The following is a 14,078-nucleotide window of genomic DNA, read 5'->3' as shown; positions in this document are numbered from 1 at the left end:
AAACATAACTGTGGTCATGGAGATGATGCTGGAGTGATCTGCTCAGGTAGGAGCAAGGATATATTCGTTTTCATAAAGTATATTTATATGTGTGTGTTTGTGTGTGTGTGTACATGTATATCTCATGAAAAACACATTTTCAACATACAAGAATGCCAAGTTACTCACACATACAAAGCACTGTCCAAAAGTCATTCATTCAAACTGCCAAAATCTAGGCCTGCCATTGAAAATATTGATATCAAAATGACGCCAATTTACTGTACTACAAACAATATAGGCTTGCCTCACAGACATTAAACAAGCTGTGTGACTTGAAACAATTTAGGTGACATTGGGTAGCATTGCTTTGGAATACAGCTTCTTTCATTTCTGTGAGGCAAGATATATATTGTTTGTAGTACAGTAACATGGCATCATTTTGATATCAATACTTTTAATGGCAGGCCTAGATTTTTGGCAGTTTGAATGAATGACTTATAGACAATGCTTTATATGTGTGAGTAACTTGGCATTTTTGTAGGTTGAAAATGTGTTTTTCATGAGATATCATTTCTTTTTGCACTGTGTTTGTAATGAGTAAGTGATAATTCATATATAAAGGTAGGCTATGAGTGACATGCATATGTTGCACTTGCAGAATGACGACACAAGTCTTCTGGTGCCGCATATTTTAATGAAAACAAGCAGTTCTTTTTCCACTGCAAAGAAAACAAAAGCTTTTAGCTGACCATATACACAGACACTCGCTTTCAGCTTGCTTAGCTAGCTAGTATTCCAGTAAAGCTTGCTACCAAGCATGTTACAATACTGTTCTGTATCACCCTGTTTTTCTCTATCAGAAATGATTAATGTCATTAAAAGTAATTAAGCCCCATTTTTACAGTGCACAAATAAGCATTATAACATTATAACTAAATTGTTTCAAGTCACAATTCTGAGGTAGTGGCTCAGATGATGGGCGGGGCCGAAAGGTATATTTTGTTCAGGCATTAGGAAAAAAATTTTCATGCAAAGAGTAGTCACTGTGTGGAACAACCTGTCAGGTCATGTAGTATAAGCAGAATCTCTGGGAATTTTCAAGATCAGGTTTCATACAGCATTAGATACTATCTAGTCTGTAGGTAATCAGAGCACTAGGTACAAATTAGTCAGGAAAATGGCAAGCATAGTTGGACTGAATAGCCAGTTCTCATCATTGTGTTATGACATTTATAAATATTATGTTATAAAGTAAATATGTGCATAGTCCCCCCCCTCCCCTCTCTCTCTTTTCATTGGCATGAAATACATATAGTACATATTGCCAAAGCAAACAGGAAACATAAAAAAAGTTGTGTGAGGGAGTGGGGGTTTTGGGAGACCAACCGCGACTGAACAGGGGGTTCTTTAAGTTATTCACAAGAGGTAGAATAACCACAAAGTCTCAAAAGAGACAAAAGGACAGCGGAAAAATAACGGAAAGGAAAACAATACTCCTAAGGGAGAGTATCCCAAAGAAAAGCTCTAAACAACCCGCGTACAGGGTTAAAAAAACTAAAGCTTAAGGAGTATGAACGCTCTGAAAATAAAACAAACTACCGGAGCAGAAAACGGGGCAACTCAAAGAAAACAGACCTCGAGCCGAGGCTGAAAAACACCCTAAAGAAAGAATTCTGAGTTTAAGTTGTGGCACTAACTTGTTGCCAACAACCTATTAAGCTAAAGACTGTTGTGCTAATTTTATAGCTACAACAATCCAATATCGCAAACTCTCAATCCTATACCTTCGCCTCACTTGACAGATTACCAGCTCTCGTGCAACGTAAGTGACACTGAAGCAAAGCTTATCGGTTTTCTCTGGGTTTAAATAGAAAGCCAACAGGTGCAAATTGTAAAAAGAAATTTGTTGTATAACAATAGAAGTAAAAGTATGAAGAATATTTAATACTTCTAAAATTATGATTGGAGTTCAAATATAATTAAATTGAATAGTGAAATTGTAAACTAAAATAAATAAATTAATAGAACATTTTTATTTGTCATGATGGGGGGCAGGGGGAAAGTTCAATTAAAAGAAATTTGTGTTGGTGATTTGTGACTAAGGTTTATGCTTTTCCCTGTTTGATGTTGCTTTTGGTTTTATATTGTGCATATTGATGTTTATTTTGGTTAATTTATTAGTATTATTATTTATTTTTGGGTAATGAATTGACAACAATGTTGTAATCTCTCTCTCTCTCTCTCTCTCTCTATCCCCCCCCCCCTCTCTCTCCCTCTCTCTCTCTCTCTCTCTCTCTCTCAGGCAGTGAGGATGTGAGGTTGGTGAATGGAGGCAGCCCCTGTGCTGGGAGAGTGGAGGTTTACCATCAGGGAGAGTGGGGGACGGTGTGTGATGATGACTGGCATATGACACATGCTGGGGTGGTGTGTAGACAGCTGGGCTGTGGAGATGCTGTAGAAGCACCAAGAGATGCTCACTTTGGACACGGGTCTGGGAGAATATGGATGGATGATGTGTACTGCTGGGAATCAATATCCATACTGAGGGAATGTGACTCACGAGGATGGGGTATACATAACTGTGGTCATGGAGATGATGCTGGAGTGATCTGCTCAGGTAAGAGCAAGACTCAGGTAGTGTTATACAGCTCTTGCCAATGTTCTTACAAAAACTGGGTTTAATTTGGATTTAAATGAGGATATATTAACTTTTGTGAATAAATATATGATTATTACATTTGAAAACATGTTATAAAATAAATGTGTGCATTGTTCCTTTCACTGAACTAATCCAGAATTTACATGTGATTGGCTGAACTCACACTGCAGTTTAAATGTGATTGGCTCGTCTCCCACTGCAGTTTACATGTGATTGGCTCATCTCACACTGCAGTTTACATGTGATTGGCTCAGATCACACAGCTGTACTCCATGTGTAATAGCTGTGCAGTCATCTATTCATGCAGCTGTGCTCACTGTTGTCTCTGGAATAAGGTGCCAGTTCTCTCTTTATTCCCTGTTTAGCTCCAGCCCCTCGAAAAGTCAGGCTGGTGGGCGGGGCTGACCTGTGCTCTGGGAGAGTAGAGGTGCATCATGGGAGCTCCTGGGGCACGGTGTGTGATGCTGACTTTGACCAGCGGGACGCAGAGGTTGTGTGCAGGGAGCTGGGCTGTGGAGTTCCTAAAGAGCTGCGGGGGGCAGCTGCGTTTGGCCAGGGGGAGGGGCCGGTGTGGGCAGAGGAGATTCAGTGTTCAGGCAACGAATCTCACATTTACTTCTGTCCCAAAGCACCCTCACAAAATCAATCCTGCTCCCATGGAAACGATGTGGGACTAGTGTGTTCTGGTAAGAGTCTCCTGTGCACTGTGAGTGTTTCAGTGATACTGGGTTAATATGAAGGGAATATTACGGGATGGGGTTACACAGATTATGTACCATAGACACACAGGAAGAGGAAGCACACAGAGCTATCACAGCCTTCCTGTGAGCTGCAGGAATTCACATACAGGCATTTCTGAGCAGCGGCAACTCCCAGTGTCTGTGAGTTTAATCTGTGTGGAGTTTGCATGATCTCCCAGTGTCTGTGGGAGTTTAATTTGTGTGGAGTTTGTATGATCTCCCAGTGTCTGTGAGTTTAATCTGTGTGGAGTTTGCATGATCTCCCAGTGTCTGTGTGAGTTTAATCTGCGTGGAGTTTGTATGATCTCCCAGTGTCTGTGTGAGTTTAATCTGTGTAGAGTTTGTATGATCTCCCAGTGTCTGTGTGAATGTAATCTGTGTAGAGTTTGTATGATCTCCCAGTGTCTGTGAGTTTAATCTGTGTGGAGTTTGTGTGAGTGTGTGTTTGCTTGTGAGTACACATGTGTGTTTGTATGTGTGTGTGTGTGTGCGATGCATGTGCATTTGTGTGTATGTGCGCGTGTACGTGTGCACATGTGTGTGTTTGCGCGCGTGTGTGCGTGTGTGCATGCACGCATGTGTGTGCCTGTGCATGGGTGTGCATGTTTGTGTACGTGCATGAACGCCTGTGTGTGTGTAATTGTGTGCATGTGTGTGATTGTATGGGTGTGTGTTTGTGTGTGCACACATGTCTGCATGCCTGTGTGTCTGCCTGTTTCTGCAGTCTCTAGCTGCTTGCGTGCGTGTGTGTGTGTGTGTGTGTGTGAGTTTGTATGTGTGTGTGTTTTGTACCTGTGTATTCTGTTAGCCTCTTCCATAGGTCTCCTTTATTATCTCAGTGTTGGTCAGATGCTAACCCCACTGTGCTGTGTGTAGGGTACACTGAGTCCAGGCTGGCTGACGGCCCTGATAACTGCTCTGGTCGAGTGGAGCTGCAGCACCTGAGTATCTGGGGGACAGTGTGTGATGCATGCTGGGACAGGAGAGCCTCCAATGTCCTCTGTCAGCAGCTGAAGTGTGGGACTGCAGTAGCAGTGCCAGGACAGGCCTGGTTTGGAGAGGGGAGTGGGCCAATCAGGGCTGATGTGTTTGATTGCCATGGGAACGAGACACGCCTCTCACAGTGTGCTGTTTCCTCATGGAGCCGAGCTGTTCTCTCACATGGACAGGATGCTGGAGTCATCTGCTCTGGTGAGGAGTCCTGCTCTCTGTACTGTATACATGGCACAATTTAGCACACATTTACTGCAGTGAGAGAGACAGAGAGATGGAGAGAACTGAACTTACATTACATTACATTCATTTGGCAGACGCTTTTATCCAAAGCGACATACAAAAAGTGCATTTCATGGTCGTATACAACTGCTAAACACGGGTTCAGTAAGGTACAATACTTATTTTGTACAGCTATTTCTAGCTGAGAACAGTGAACACTATTCTGGCCTAACATCTGCAAAGCCAACTAGGCAGAAGAATAAGCTGAAGGCAGTGAAGAGCAACCAGCTCTACCCAGACAGAGATCCCCTGGGACAACTGGCCATCAAAAAAACATTGTTACAAAATATCAAATAAAATATCACACCCACTACATCTAGAAATTTTGACAAAATCAGCAAAAACTATACATTGACAGTTGGCATGAATAAATTAAACAATAAACTGGAAATGTATCGCGTTCTAGGCCGAGATTGCTCCCTGTCAGAATATCTCACTAGAGTTAAAAACCAAGAGCAAAGGCTATCATTAATAATGTACAGACTCAGTGACCACAGCCTTGCCATCGAAATTGGTTGCCACAAAAAGACCTGGCTGGCAAAAGAGAACAGGCTGTGTGCTCATTGCAATCTGGCAGGTGGAGACAGAGGCCCACTTCCTGCTTTCCTGCCCCAAGTACCTCCCAATCAGAAACCAATATTTTCCCAAATTCACTGAACAGACTAATCAGTTCCAGTCCCTATCAGAACCAAATAAATAAATTAAAATTTTGGGGAAGAGGAAATCGCAATAGAGGTGGCAGCCCAGTATGTCTCTGCCTGCCATAAATTAAGAGAGGGTGTGGTCTAAATAATGGTACTGTACACAATATCATCTGTGTTCATTACTAATACTGACAGGTTTATATATTGTTATACTATAAACTAAATATGTTTTAACCTGAGTGTGTGTGTGTGTGTGTGTGTGTGTGTATGTGTGTGTATGATTGTATGTGTGTGTGTGTGTGTGTGTGTGTGTATCTATACTTGCATATGTGTATGGGGGGGGGTTGTTGATAAATTGTGAGATGGATGTGGGCTGTCTAACAATCTACGGGTCGAGAATCCTGTGTTAATACAATGTTCTATAAGTGAAACGACCCTGGATTTAACCGGAGTGTAATCTGTAATCAATGTGTGTGAGTAATGCCCTTGAATTTAACAGAGGAGTCTAACCCTAACCCAGGCCGTCTGGGTAGTGTAGAGGTATAAGCACTCGCCTACCACCGCAGACACCCGGGTTCATTCCCCGACAGCGGTACTTCCGGCTTGGTCAGACGTTCCTACGAACACAATTGGCTGTGTCCAGGGGTGGGAAGCCAGTGAGGGTATGAGTCCTGATCATTGCATTAGTGACTCCTACTGGTTGGTCGGGGCACCTGTTCAGCAGGGAGGGGATTTGGGGGAGATAGCGAGAACCTAACGTGTACGTTACGCTCTCCCAGTGAAACTCCTCGCTGTCAGGTGAAAAGAAGCGGCTGGCGACTCCACGTGTATCGGAGGAGGCATGTGGCAGTCTACACCCTCCCCAGACCGACAGAGGATAGCGCATTGACCAGGACTGTGATACACATGGGGAATTGAGGAATTGACTAAATTGAGGAGAAAATGGCAGCATTGGATTGGATTTATTTATTTATTTGTTTGTTTGTTTGTCTAACCTTTATTTAACCAGGTAAAAGTGGTTGAGACCATATTCTCATTTACAACACTGACCTGGCCAAGAAGGCATTCAGAGGAGTCTAACCCTAATACACTTGGGTTTATCAGAGGAGTCTAACCCTAACCCTCATACATTTGTGATCCTCAGGCTCTGCCCTCTCAGCTCTGGACGGGACGGTGCGGCTGGCTGGAGAGGGTGCGTGTGAGGGCCAGGTGGAGGTGTACTACCAGCAGACCTGGAGCAGAGTGGGGGGGTCCTGGAGCTTCAGTGAGGCCTCGGTGGCCTGTAGGCAGCTGGGCTGTGGCTCTGCAGTGCAGGTCTACAGCTCCTCTCCGTCTGGGACGGGGGGCAGTGGGGAGTGTCTGATGGGGGTTCAGTGCTCCGGGAGAGAGGCTCACCTGGGGAACTGCAGCACTCCACACAATCTCACCTGCAGCTCCAGGGAACAGGTGTCCATCGTCTGTTCCAGTGAGTAAAGATTACTAATGAAGCTTCTCTGCAGTCTCTCGCTGCATGTTTGACATTTGGGAAATTGTACACTCAACCTAAAGGATTTTTTAATGTATTAGGAATCAGAGTATTTACAACTGACAGAGCAGAGAGTATTACAACTTGTAATTTCTCTCTCTCTCTCTCCCTTTCTTGCCCTCTCTCTCTCCCTCTCTGTCTCTCTCTCTCAGATCACAGGTCTCTCAGGCTGGTGGGGGGAGGGGGGGACTGTGCGGGACGGTTGGAGGTGTTCCACAGGGGCTCCTGGGGGACAGTTTGTGATGACTCCTGGGACCTGGAGGATGCTCAGGTGGTGTGCAGGCAGCTCCAGTGTGGGACGGCCCTCAGTGCCCCGCTACCCTCCTTCTTTGGGCCAGGAAATGGACCTGTCTGGCTGGATGAGGTGGGCTGTGTGGGGAATGAGACTTCCCTGTGGGACTGTCCCACAGCCGAATGGGGACAAACTGACTGTGGACACAAGGAGGACGTGGGGGTCGTGTGTTCAGGTCTGGAGCTCAGTGGAGCATCTAAAGTTCTTGCTTTTACACTGACACTAATTTGGTGTGAATACATGATACCTGATTGGTGAGGAATTTCAGGTGTTCAAAGTGATGAGATTTATCTCAGGAGAGCAGTGGCTAACAGAACACACAGCTTCTCATCCTGACTTATACCTGCATTCGATACATTTAATTTTCTATCCTCTGTAATTTCTTGCACAAGATTTTAAGGTTATGTTTTTTTTACTATTTTGTCCCTAAGAGATTTCTAACATTGTTGTTGTAGAATTCAAGGAGATGAGGCTGACCGAGGGCTGTTCTGGTAATTTGGAGGTTTTCTACAATGGCACCTGGGGCAACGTGTGCTTCAGTAAAATGACTACAGACACGGCTACTCTCATATGTCAGGAGCTGAACTGTGGGAAGAGCGGATTTGTGTCTAACACACGGTCAAGACTGGAATCAGCTCCAAACTGGCTGGATTATTTCAGATGTCGCCCACATGACTCCACTCTGTGGCAGTGCGAATCAAAGCCTTGGGGTAAGAATACCTGCGGGCAAACCAGCGTGGCTTCACTTACCTGCACAGGTAAACCTCACTCTACTGCAGACTTTATACTCCTGTTAGGAACAGTATAATAAACCTCATGATTACAAACACAGTATCACTCCTATTGGGAACAGTAGCATAAAAGTATCTCTACTGCAGATTTCAGTACTCAGTACTCAGTAGAATTAATTCTTCAAGTAGACCTGGCTCATTTACGTAGATGGGGAAGATGACATGATTTTATTAATGAAGCCCTAAACTGGTGAATATGTAAATCGACTTATTAGTTTTTGTAACATTAAATTGGTAAAAATATGGACTATCATGAATTTTTAAAAAGTTTTTGTGTAACCCCGTGAATGAGATGTTTTTGAACCTCTAAGTATTGCGCTTTGTGATATGGAATGAACCTGTTTCTGTCTTTGTGTTTTTTTGTTTTAATTTGTAGTTCATTTATTTATTCATTTCTTTTCACATCAAAGGGGAACAGGATGACCAAATTCCACGAACCAAATTGTCATGTTCCTCAGCAGCAAATCAGAGAGCTTGCACAAGTACGTTTTTTTGGTTGAATCCTGTGGTAAGCCACTCTGGATAAGAGCATCGACTAAATGTAATACAAATGTTGAGCAGGCTGTATCCGCAGCCACAAATCCACTCTGCTTTGGCAAAGCAGAAAGCATTACCCAAGGTCAGTCATAATGTTAGAGGAGATGTGTCTGTAGGAGATGCTAAATGTAATGAGGTCAGTCATAGTGTTAATGGAGATGTGTCTGTAGGAGATGCTAAGGTAATGAGGTCAGTCATAGTGTTAATGGAGATGTGTCTGTAGGAGATGCTAAACGTAATGAGGTCAGTCATAGTGTTAATGGAGATGTGTCTGTAGGAGATGCTAAGGTAATGAGGTCAGTCATAGTGTTAGTGGAGATGTGTCTGTAGGAGATGCTAAACATAATGAGATCAGTCATAGTGTTAGTGGAGATGTGTCTGTAGGAGATGCTCAACATAATGAGGTCAGTCATAGTGTTAGTGGAGATGTGTCTGTAGGAGATGCTCAACATAATGAGGTCAGTCATAGTGTTAGTGGAGATGTGTCTGTAGGAGATGCTAAACGTAATGAGGTCAGTCATAGTGTTAGTGGAGATGTGTCTGTAGGAGATGCTAAATGCAATGAGGTCAGTCATATTGTTAATGGAGATGTGTCTGTAGTGTAGGAGATGCTAAACGTAATGAGGTCAGTCATAGTGTTAGTGGAGATGTGTCTGTAGGACATGCTCAAAATAATGAGGTCAGTCATAGTGTTAATGGAGATGTGTCTGTAGGAGATGCTAAACGTAATGAGGTCAGTCATAGTGTTAGTGGAGATGTGTCTGTAGGAGATGCTCAACATAATGAGGTCAGTCATAGTGTTAATGGAGATGTGTCTGTAGGAGATGCTAAACGTAATGAGGTCAGTCATAGTGTTAGTGGAGATGTGTCTGTAGGAGATGCTAAAGGTAATGAGGCTGCTCAGCTCATCTGTGTCTCCTGCTCTAGGTCACTGGCCCCTCCGGCTGGTGGGGGGTGAAGGTGGGTGCTCTGGGAGGCTGGAGGTGTTCCACGGGGGCTCCTGGCGGACGGTGTGTGGAGACTCCTGGGACACGATGGACGTCCAGGTTGTGTGCAGACAGCTGGACTGTGGGTCAGCAGCAAAGGCTCATGGTAATGCTACTTTTGGGACGGGGAACGGCACCCTCTGGCTGACTGAGGTGAACTGCAGGGGCACTGAGATGCACCTGTGGGACTGCCCACACTCTGTGCACCAGCACAGCCACTGCCCACACCAGAACCAGGCTGGGGTCACCTGCACAGGTGAGCCTGCAACTCCAGATCGCCTCAGGCTGACTGCCAGCTTCTGAGAAGATTAATCACTGGAGCCCTGACAGAAACACACACCCTAAACCCCATGAGCAGCTTAAAGATCCACCCTGCATTACAGCTCGATGATTACTTTATTCATGGGCTCACTAATAATGCAAGTAGAAAACATGGTGCTTTGGAACTACATTTACATTTATCAGAAGCTCTTATCCAGGGCAGCTTACAGAAGTGCATCCATAAAGATTTAGGCAACAAGCAGAGGATGTGACATCATCAGGGTCACAGCTAATAACAGTGGGCAGGAACAGGAAGTGGAACAACTGAATGAATAAATCACAAAACTCTTTATTTTTATTTTACAGGCCCTTTATCTGAGTCCAGTTCCACTGAAGGTACGGACTCCTCTGGATGGTGTAGGAGAGAGTTTGGGAGATAAAACCTGAGGCTGAGCTCAGAGCCCTGTCAATCACACAAACCCTTTCTCATGCCCAATAAAGAAAACAATGCATTTTAATTTATTCATTATTTTATTGTTTTAGGTACTCCTGCAATGACTACAAAACCAAAAGCACAGCCAGGTAAAGTTGCCCCAGGAGTCATTTATACAGTAAAAAGAGGACCTATGATCTCACAACTAATTTCAGCTGTTGGGACTAGCTTTTCCACTAATGCTTTGTATTGCATTTCCACCATATAAATAGTGGTGGCTGTTTGCCTGGGTAGGTTGCTAAGTAACACTCAGGATTTGAGTGTTAACGCATAACTGCTTCTTGCACCTTGCACCTTTTTATGTTGTAGTGGGTATCTTGCGGAATGACTCAGTTTGCTTCATGCAGTTGCTCTTTAATAGGTCGCTGGATGGCTGGCTGTATAAGTACAGTACTATAAGTGGAAACACAGCTGAGTGGTCGGTGTAAGTAGAGTATAGGCAATGTGCCATGTTCTCTGCTGATGCCCAACCCTTTGCCTTCCCCGTTTTTCAGTTGTGTCCAAACGGCCAGTGTCCCGATTAAAGGAGGCTCCGCCCAGCCCGTCTATCCCAGCAGTGGCCTTCCTGGTGATGGGGGCGCTGTTGTTCCTGCTGCTGGCAGTGCTGGGTGTTCTGCTGTTCCAGAACAGAGCGCTGAAGAGAGGTAGGGGGCGGACGGGCGCTGGGTGAACCGCCATCACACGCCGAGTGTGACTGAAGAAGCCTCTCCAGTGATCAGCTCAGTGGGTTAACCACGCAGCTCTGAATGGGGGCTGATGGGAGGCTCGCCCAGTTAAGACCCTGCGCCAGTGCGTGTGGGTGGGCCCCGCAGTGTGGGGCCGAGTCCTCCATCACCAGCTGCCCTGAAAGCAAGGAGACTGCTGGGTGACGCGTGATTGGCCGTAGTGTTGCCAAGGGAGAGGGATTTGGTTGGCATGCTGATCGTGTCTTTTTGTGCCCCAGCGCCCCCCTGTGGTCGATCACACTCCTGCAGTCTGCCCAGATCAGTTACCTGTTATGTAAATGGTAAATGGACTGCATTTATATAGCACTTTTATCCTAAGCACTTTATAGTTGATGCCTCTCATTCACCAGAGTAGTTAGGGGTTCGGTGTCTTGCTCAGGGACACTTGGACACGCCCAGAGCGGGGATCGAACCGGCAACCCTCCGACTGTCAGACAACCGCTCTTACCTCCTGAGCTGTGTCGCCCCCTAACAGTTTAACCTTTTACGTGATAAAAGGTTAGACTGATCTCAGATCAGCAGTCATACAGGGGCCTGGTCTCTGACAGGTGGCTGGTGTATGACAGTAGCTGTGTGCTGTACCTCTGCTGTTCATGCAGAGAGAGATGTGCTCTCTGAGAGGAGACTCTGACTCTGTGATTTTCTGTCTCTGCTCACACAGCCCTGTCTGAATGGAACCACGCCCCTCTGCACGAAGCCGTCTACGAGGAGATCGAGTACAAACTGGCTAGAGGGGGAACCTACAGCGCCCCCCGGTGGGGTGAGTGAATCGGATCTGTCCTCCTCGTGCTGCACAGTAAAGTCTTAAACACACTGTGGAAGACCTCCTCAGAGCATGTGTGGTGTGGGCGGGGTCGGGACACACCCTCTCTCCTGTTCACAGGGAGTGGCCTATCGGAGGATCCGCCCTCTGGGTATGAAGACGTGGGGGACGGCGAGGGACACTCCCTCTCAGGTAAGGGGGCGGAGCTCTGTGGAGCTCTCAGTGGGCATAGGGGGTGGTGCTGTGGTTCCAGGGTGATTTTTGGAGGGGTGGAACTCCTGAGTGCTCCTCAGAGTTTCGGTGGGGTACGTAACAGGATCACAGTTACTCAGAATAAGAGGGTCTGCTAAATGCCTGTAATATAATCATATTGTAGATATGGTGTTTAATCATGACATATATTTATTAAAATAGCCGTTATGGGTACGTGGGGATAGACTGTTAATCCGCTACTTCTACCCCTCAGGAGCACTGAAATAGTGCCCTTCAGGCCTCATAGATTTCTAGGTAGTTACAGACATCTTCCAGCAGGTGGAGCTGCGCTCCTCTGTGTTCCGTCTCTCTGTTACCACCGGGTCAGGTTGGTTCCTGTGGGACTCAGTGGTGTGAATTCCCCAGCACCCACATACCAAGGATTAAATATGGGGTCAGTTAGACTGTCCCCACACTGTCAGGCAGCCGTGACTGCAGTGTGCAAACACAGCTAGCTGAAGTGTTATTCAGTGCTGCTCTGAAGGGCCCCACTGTCCTGCTGTGTGACAGTCCTGAGATTCAGCCACAAGTCCCCAGAAGTCTCCTTGCTTTCAGGGGACCTGGTGATGGAGGACACACCGGAGAACTATGATGATGTCATCCCAGCGGATAAGCATCCAGACAGTGTGCCAGGTGAGTGTTTTGATTGGTTGGTGGGATGATTCAATATTTTCTCCTCATGAATACATTTAATTGCATTCATTATTATATGCTGTATTTAGTTTTTTGTGTTCATTTTCCAATCTCCCTTGGCCTTTTTAGATGAATAAAACATGCGCATTAATGGAATTATTTCATTACATAGAACATTTCTTGCAGTTGACTTGTTTTGTTGTCCAGTCTCAGACATGGAAATTACTTTTAAAGTTGTTGCCCCGATAATTAGTGTAACCAGTATAACCACCAAAACCAATATAGCCATTATGAGCACTATAACCAGTGTGCCCAGTTTAACCAGCACTGCTGCTGCTTCTCTCTGTCTGTTTAAGGGGAGCTGGTGGAGGGAGATGCACCAGAGCACTATGATGATGTCATCACTATGCAGCCGAGCCCAGACGCTTTTCCAGGTTGAGTTTTTCTTTACAGAATATTGGAGTGAAACACAATGTCTGTTACTGAATTCACTGTGTTCTGCTCAGATGCTTTTCTGTGTCTCTGGCTGCAATCATGTGATTTATTCATTATGAATGTAATATTTATATTTTAGATTATTATGTTTATTATTCTATTTATAGAATTTTATAGATTAAGACACTATCCTGTGTTGAAAATCATTACTTCCTGTCTATGTCATTTGTACTTCCTGTCTGTGTAATTTGTGAAAATCATTGCCATGGGCTACTTCCTGTCTGTGTGGTTTGTTACAGGGGATCATGTGACAGACACAGAGGAGAATTATGATGATGCCGTAACTCTGGGCTGGATTCAAGTTGGTGAGTCTGTACAAAGTGAATCACTCTGTATAACATGAATAACTACAAGCTTTTACGGTTTAATAAAAATTCATCAATCCATCCCATTATATTTAATATACCGGTTCTTGGAAGACATTTTTCCAGATTGCTTCATGGGCAATTATGATAATATGCACATTCCGTTCCACCTGCAAACTTTTCTGAGAGTAGACATTTTAGTGTAGACATGACCCTATGAAAATATTTTGATTGAAACTTTTTCTTTCAGTATAGAATTACAAGATCACAGCAGGTATTTGGTGAAAATGAGCCTTTCCCTGACTGTGTCTGTCTGTCTCCTGATCCATCCCTGTAGGGGAGAGTGTTCTGGCTGAAAGCCCACCCGCTCCCTGGGGGATGGACTATGATGACGTGGGGGAGTAGCCTTCTGAAAGTGGAGGAGCACTGTGAGATTGACAGTTCTAACTTCGAAAGTGTCCACCCACAAGTTTGGATAGAAGAACTTACATGGACTCCTTTATCCTACACATCTCAAGCAAAATGTTTTAAAGTCATAAAACCATATCCCACTAGATCAGTTATTCATGAATTAATAATTCACCTGAAATTATTTACTGTGGACTCCTTAGCTCTTTCATAAATTAGCTCATTGGAAATGCTGGTACTTGTATACATTGAGAACAATAGCTTGCATTCACTGACACAATGAGACAGTTACTTTTTCTGACCAAGATGATG

General features: G+C 44.8%; 1 protein-coding gene across 1 annotated transcript in view; it reads left to right on the top strand.

The window, feature by feature from the left end:
• LOC118220427 overlaps nucleotides 1-14,078 on the top strand; it is a 426,649-nt gene that overhangs the window by 66,322 nt on the left and 346,249 nt on the right. The window contains exons 7-8 of the mRNA XM_035404286.1: nucleotides 2,285-2,599; nucleotides 3,007-3,023. Of these exons, the coding sequence (XP_035260177.1) occupies nucleotides 2,285-2,599; nucleotides 3,007-3,023 (332 nt within the window). The remainder of the gene's footprint in view (nucleotides 1-2,284; nucleotides 2,600-3,006; nucleotides 3,024-14,078) is intronic.

Source organism: Anguilla anguilla, chromosome 2, assembly GCF_013347855.1.
Source record: "Anguilla anguilla isolate fAngAng1 chromosome 2, fAngAng1.pri, whole genome shotgun sequence".
NCBI lineage: Eukaryota > Metazoa > Chordata > Actinopteri > Anguilliformes > Anguillidae > Anguilla > Anguilla anguilla.
The sequence above is the reverse complement of the archived record's forward strand: the minus strand, read 5'-3'. Positions and strand labels throughout refer to the sequence as shown.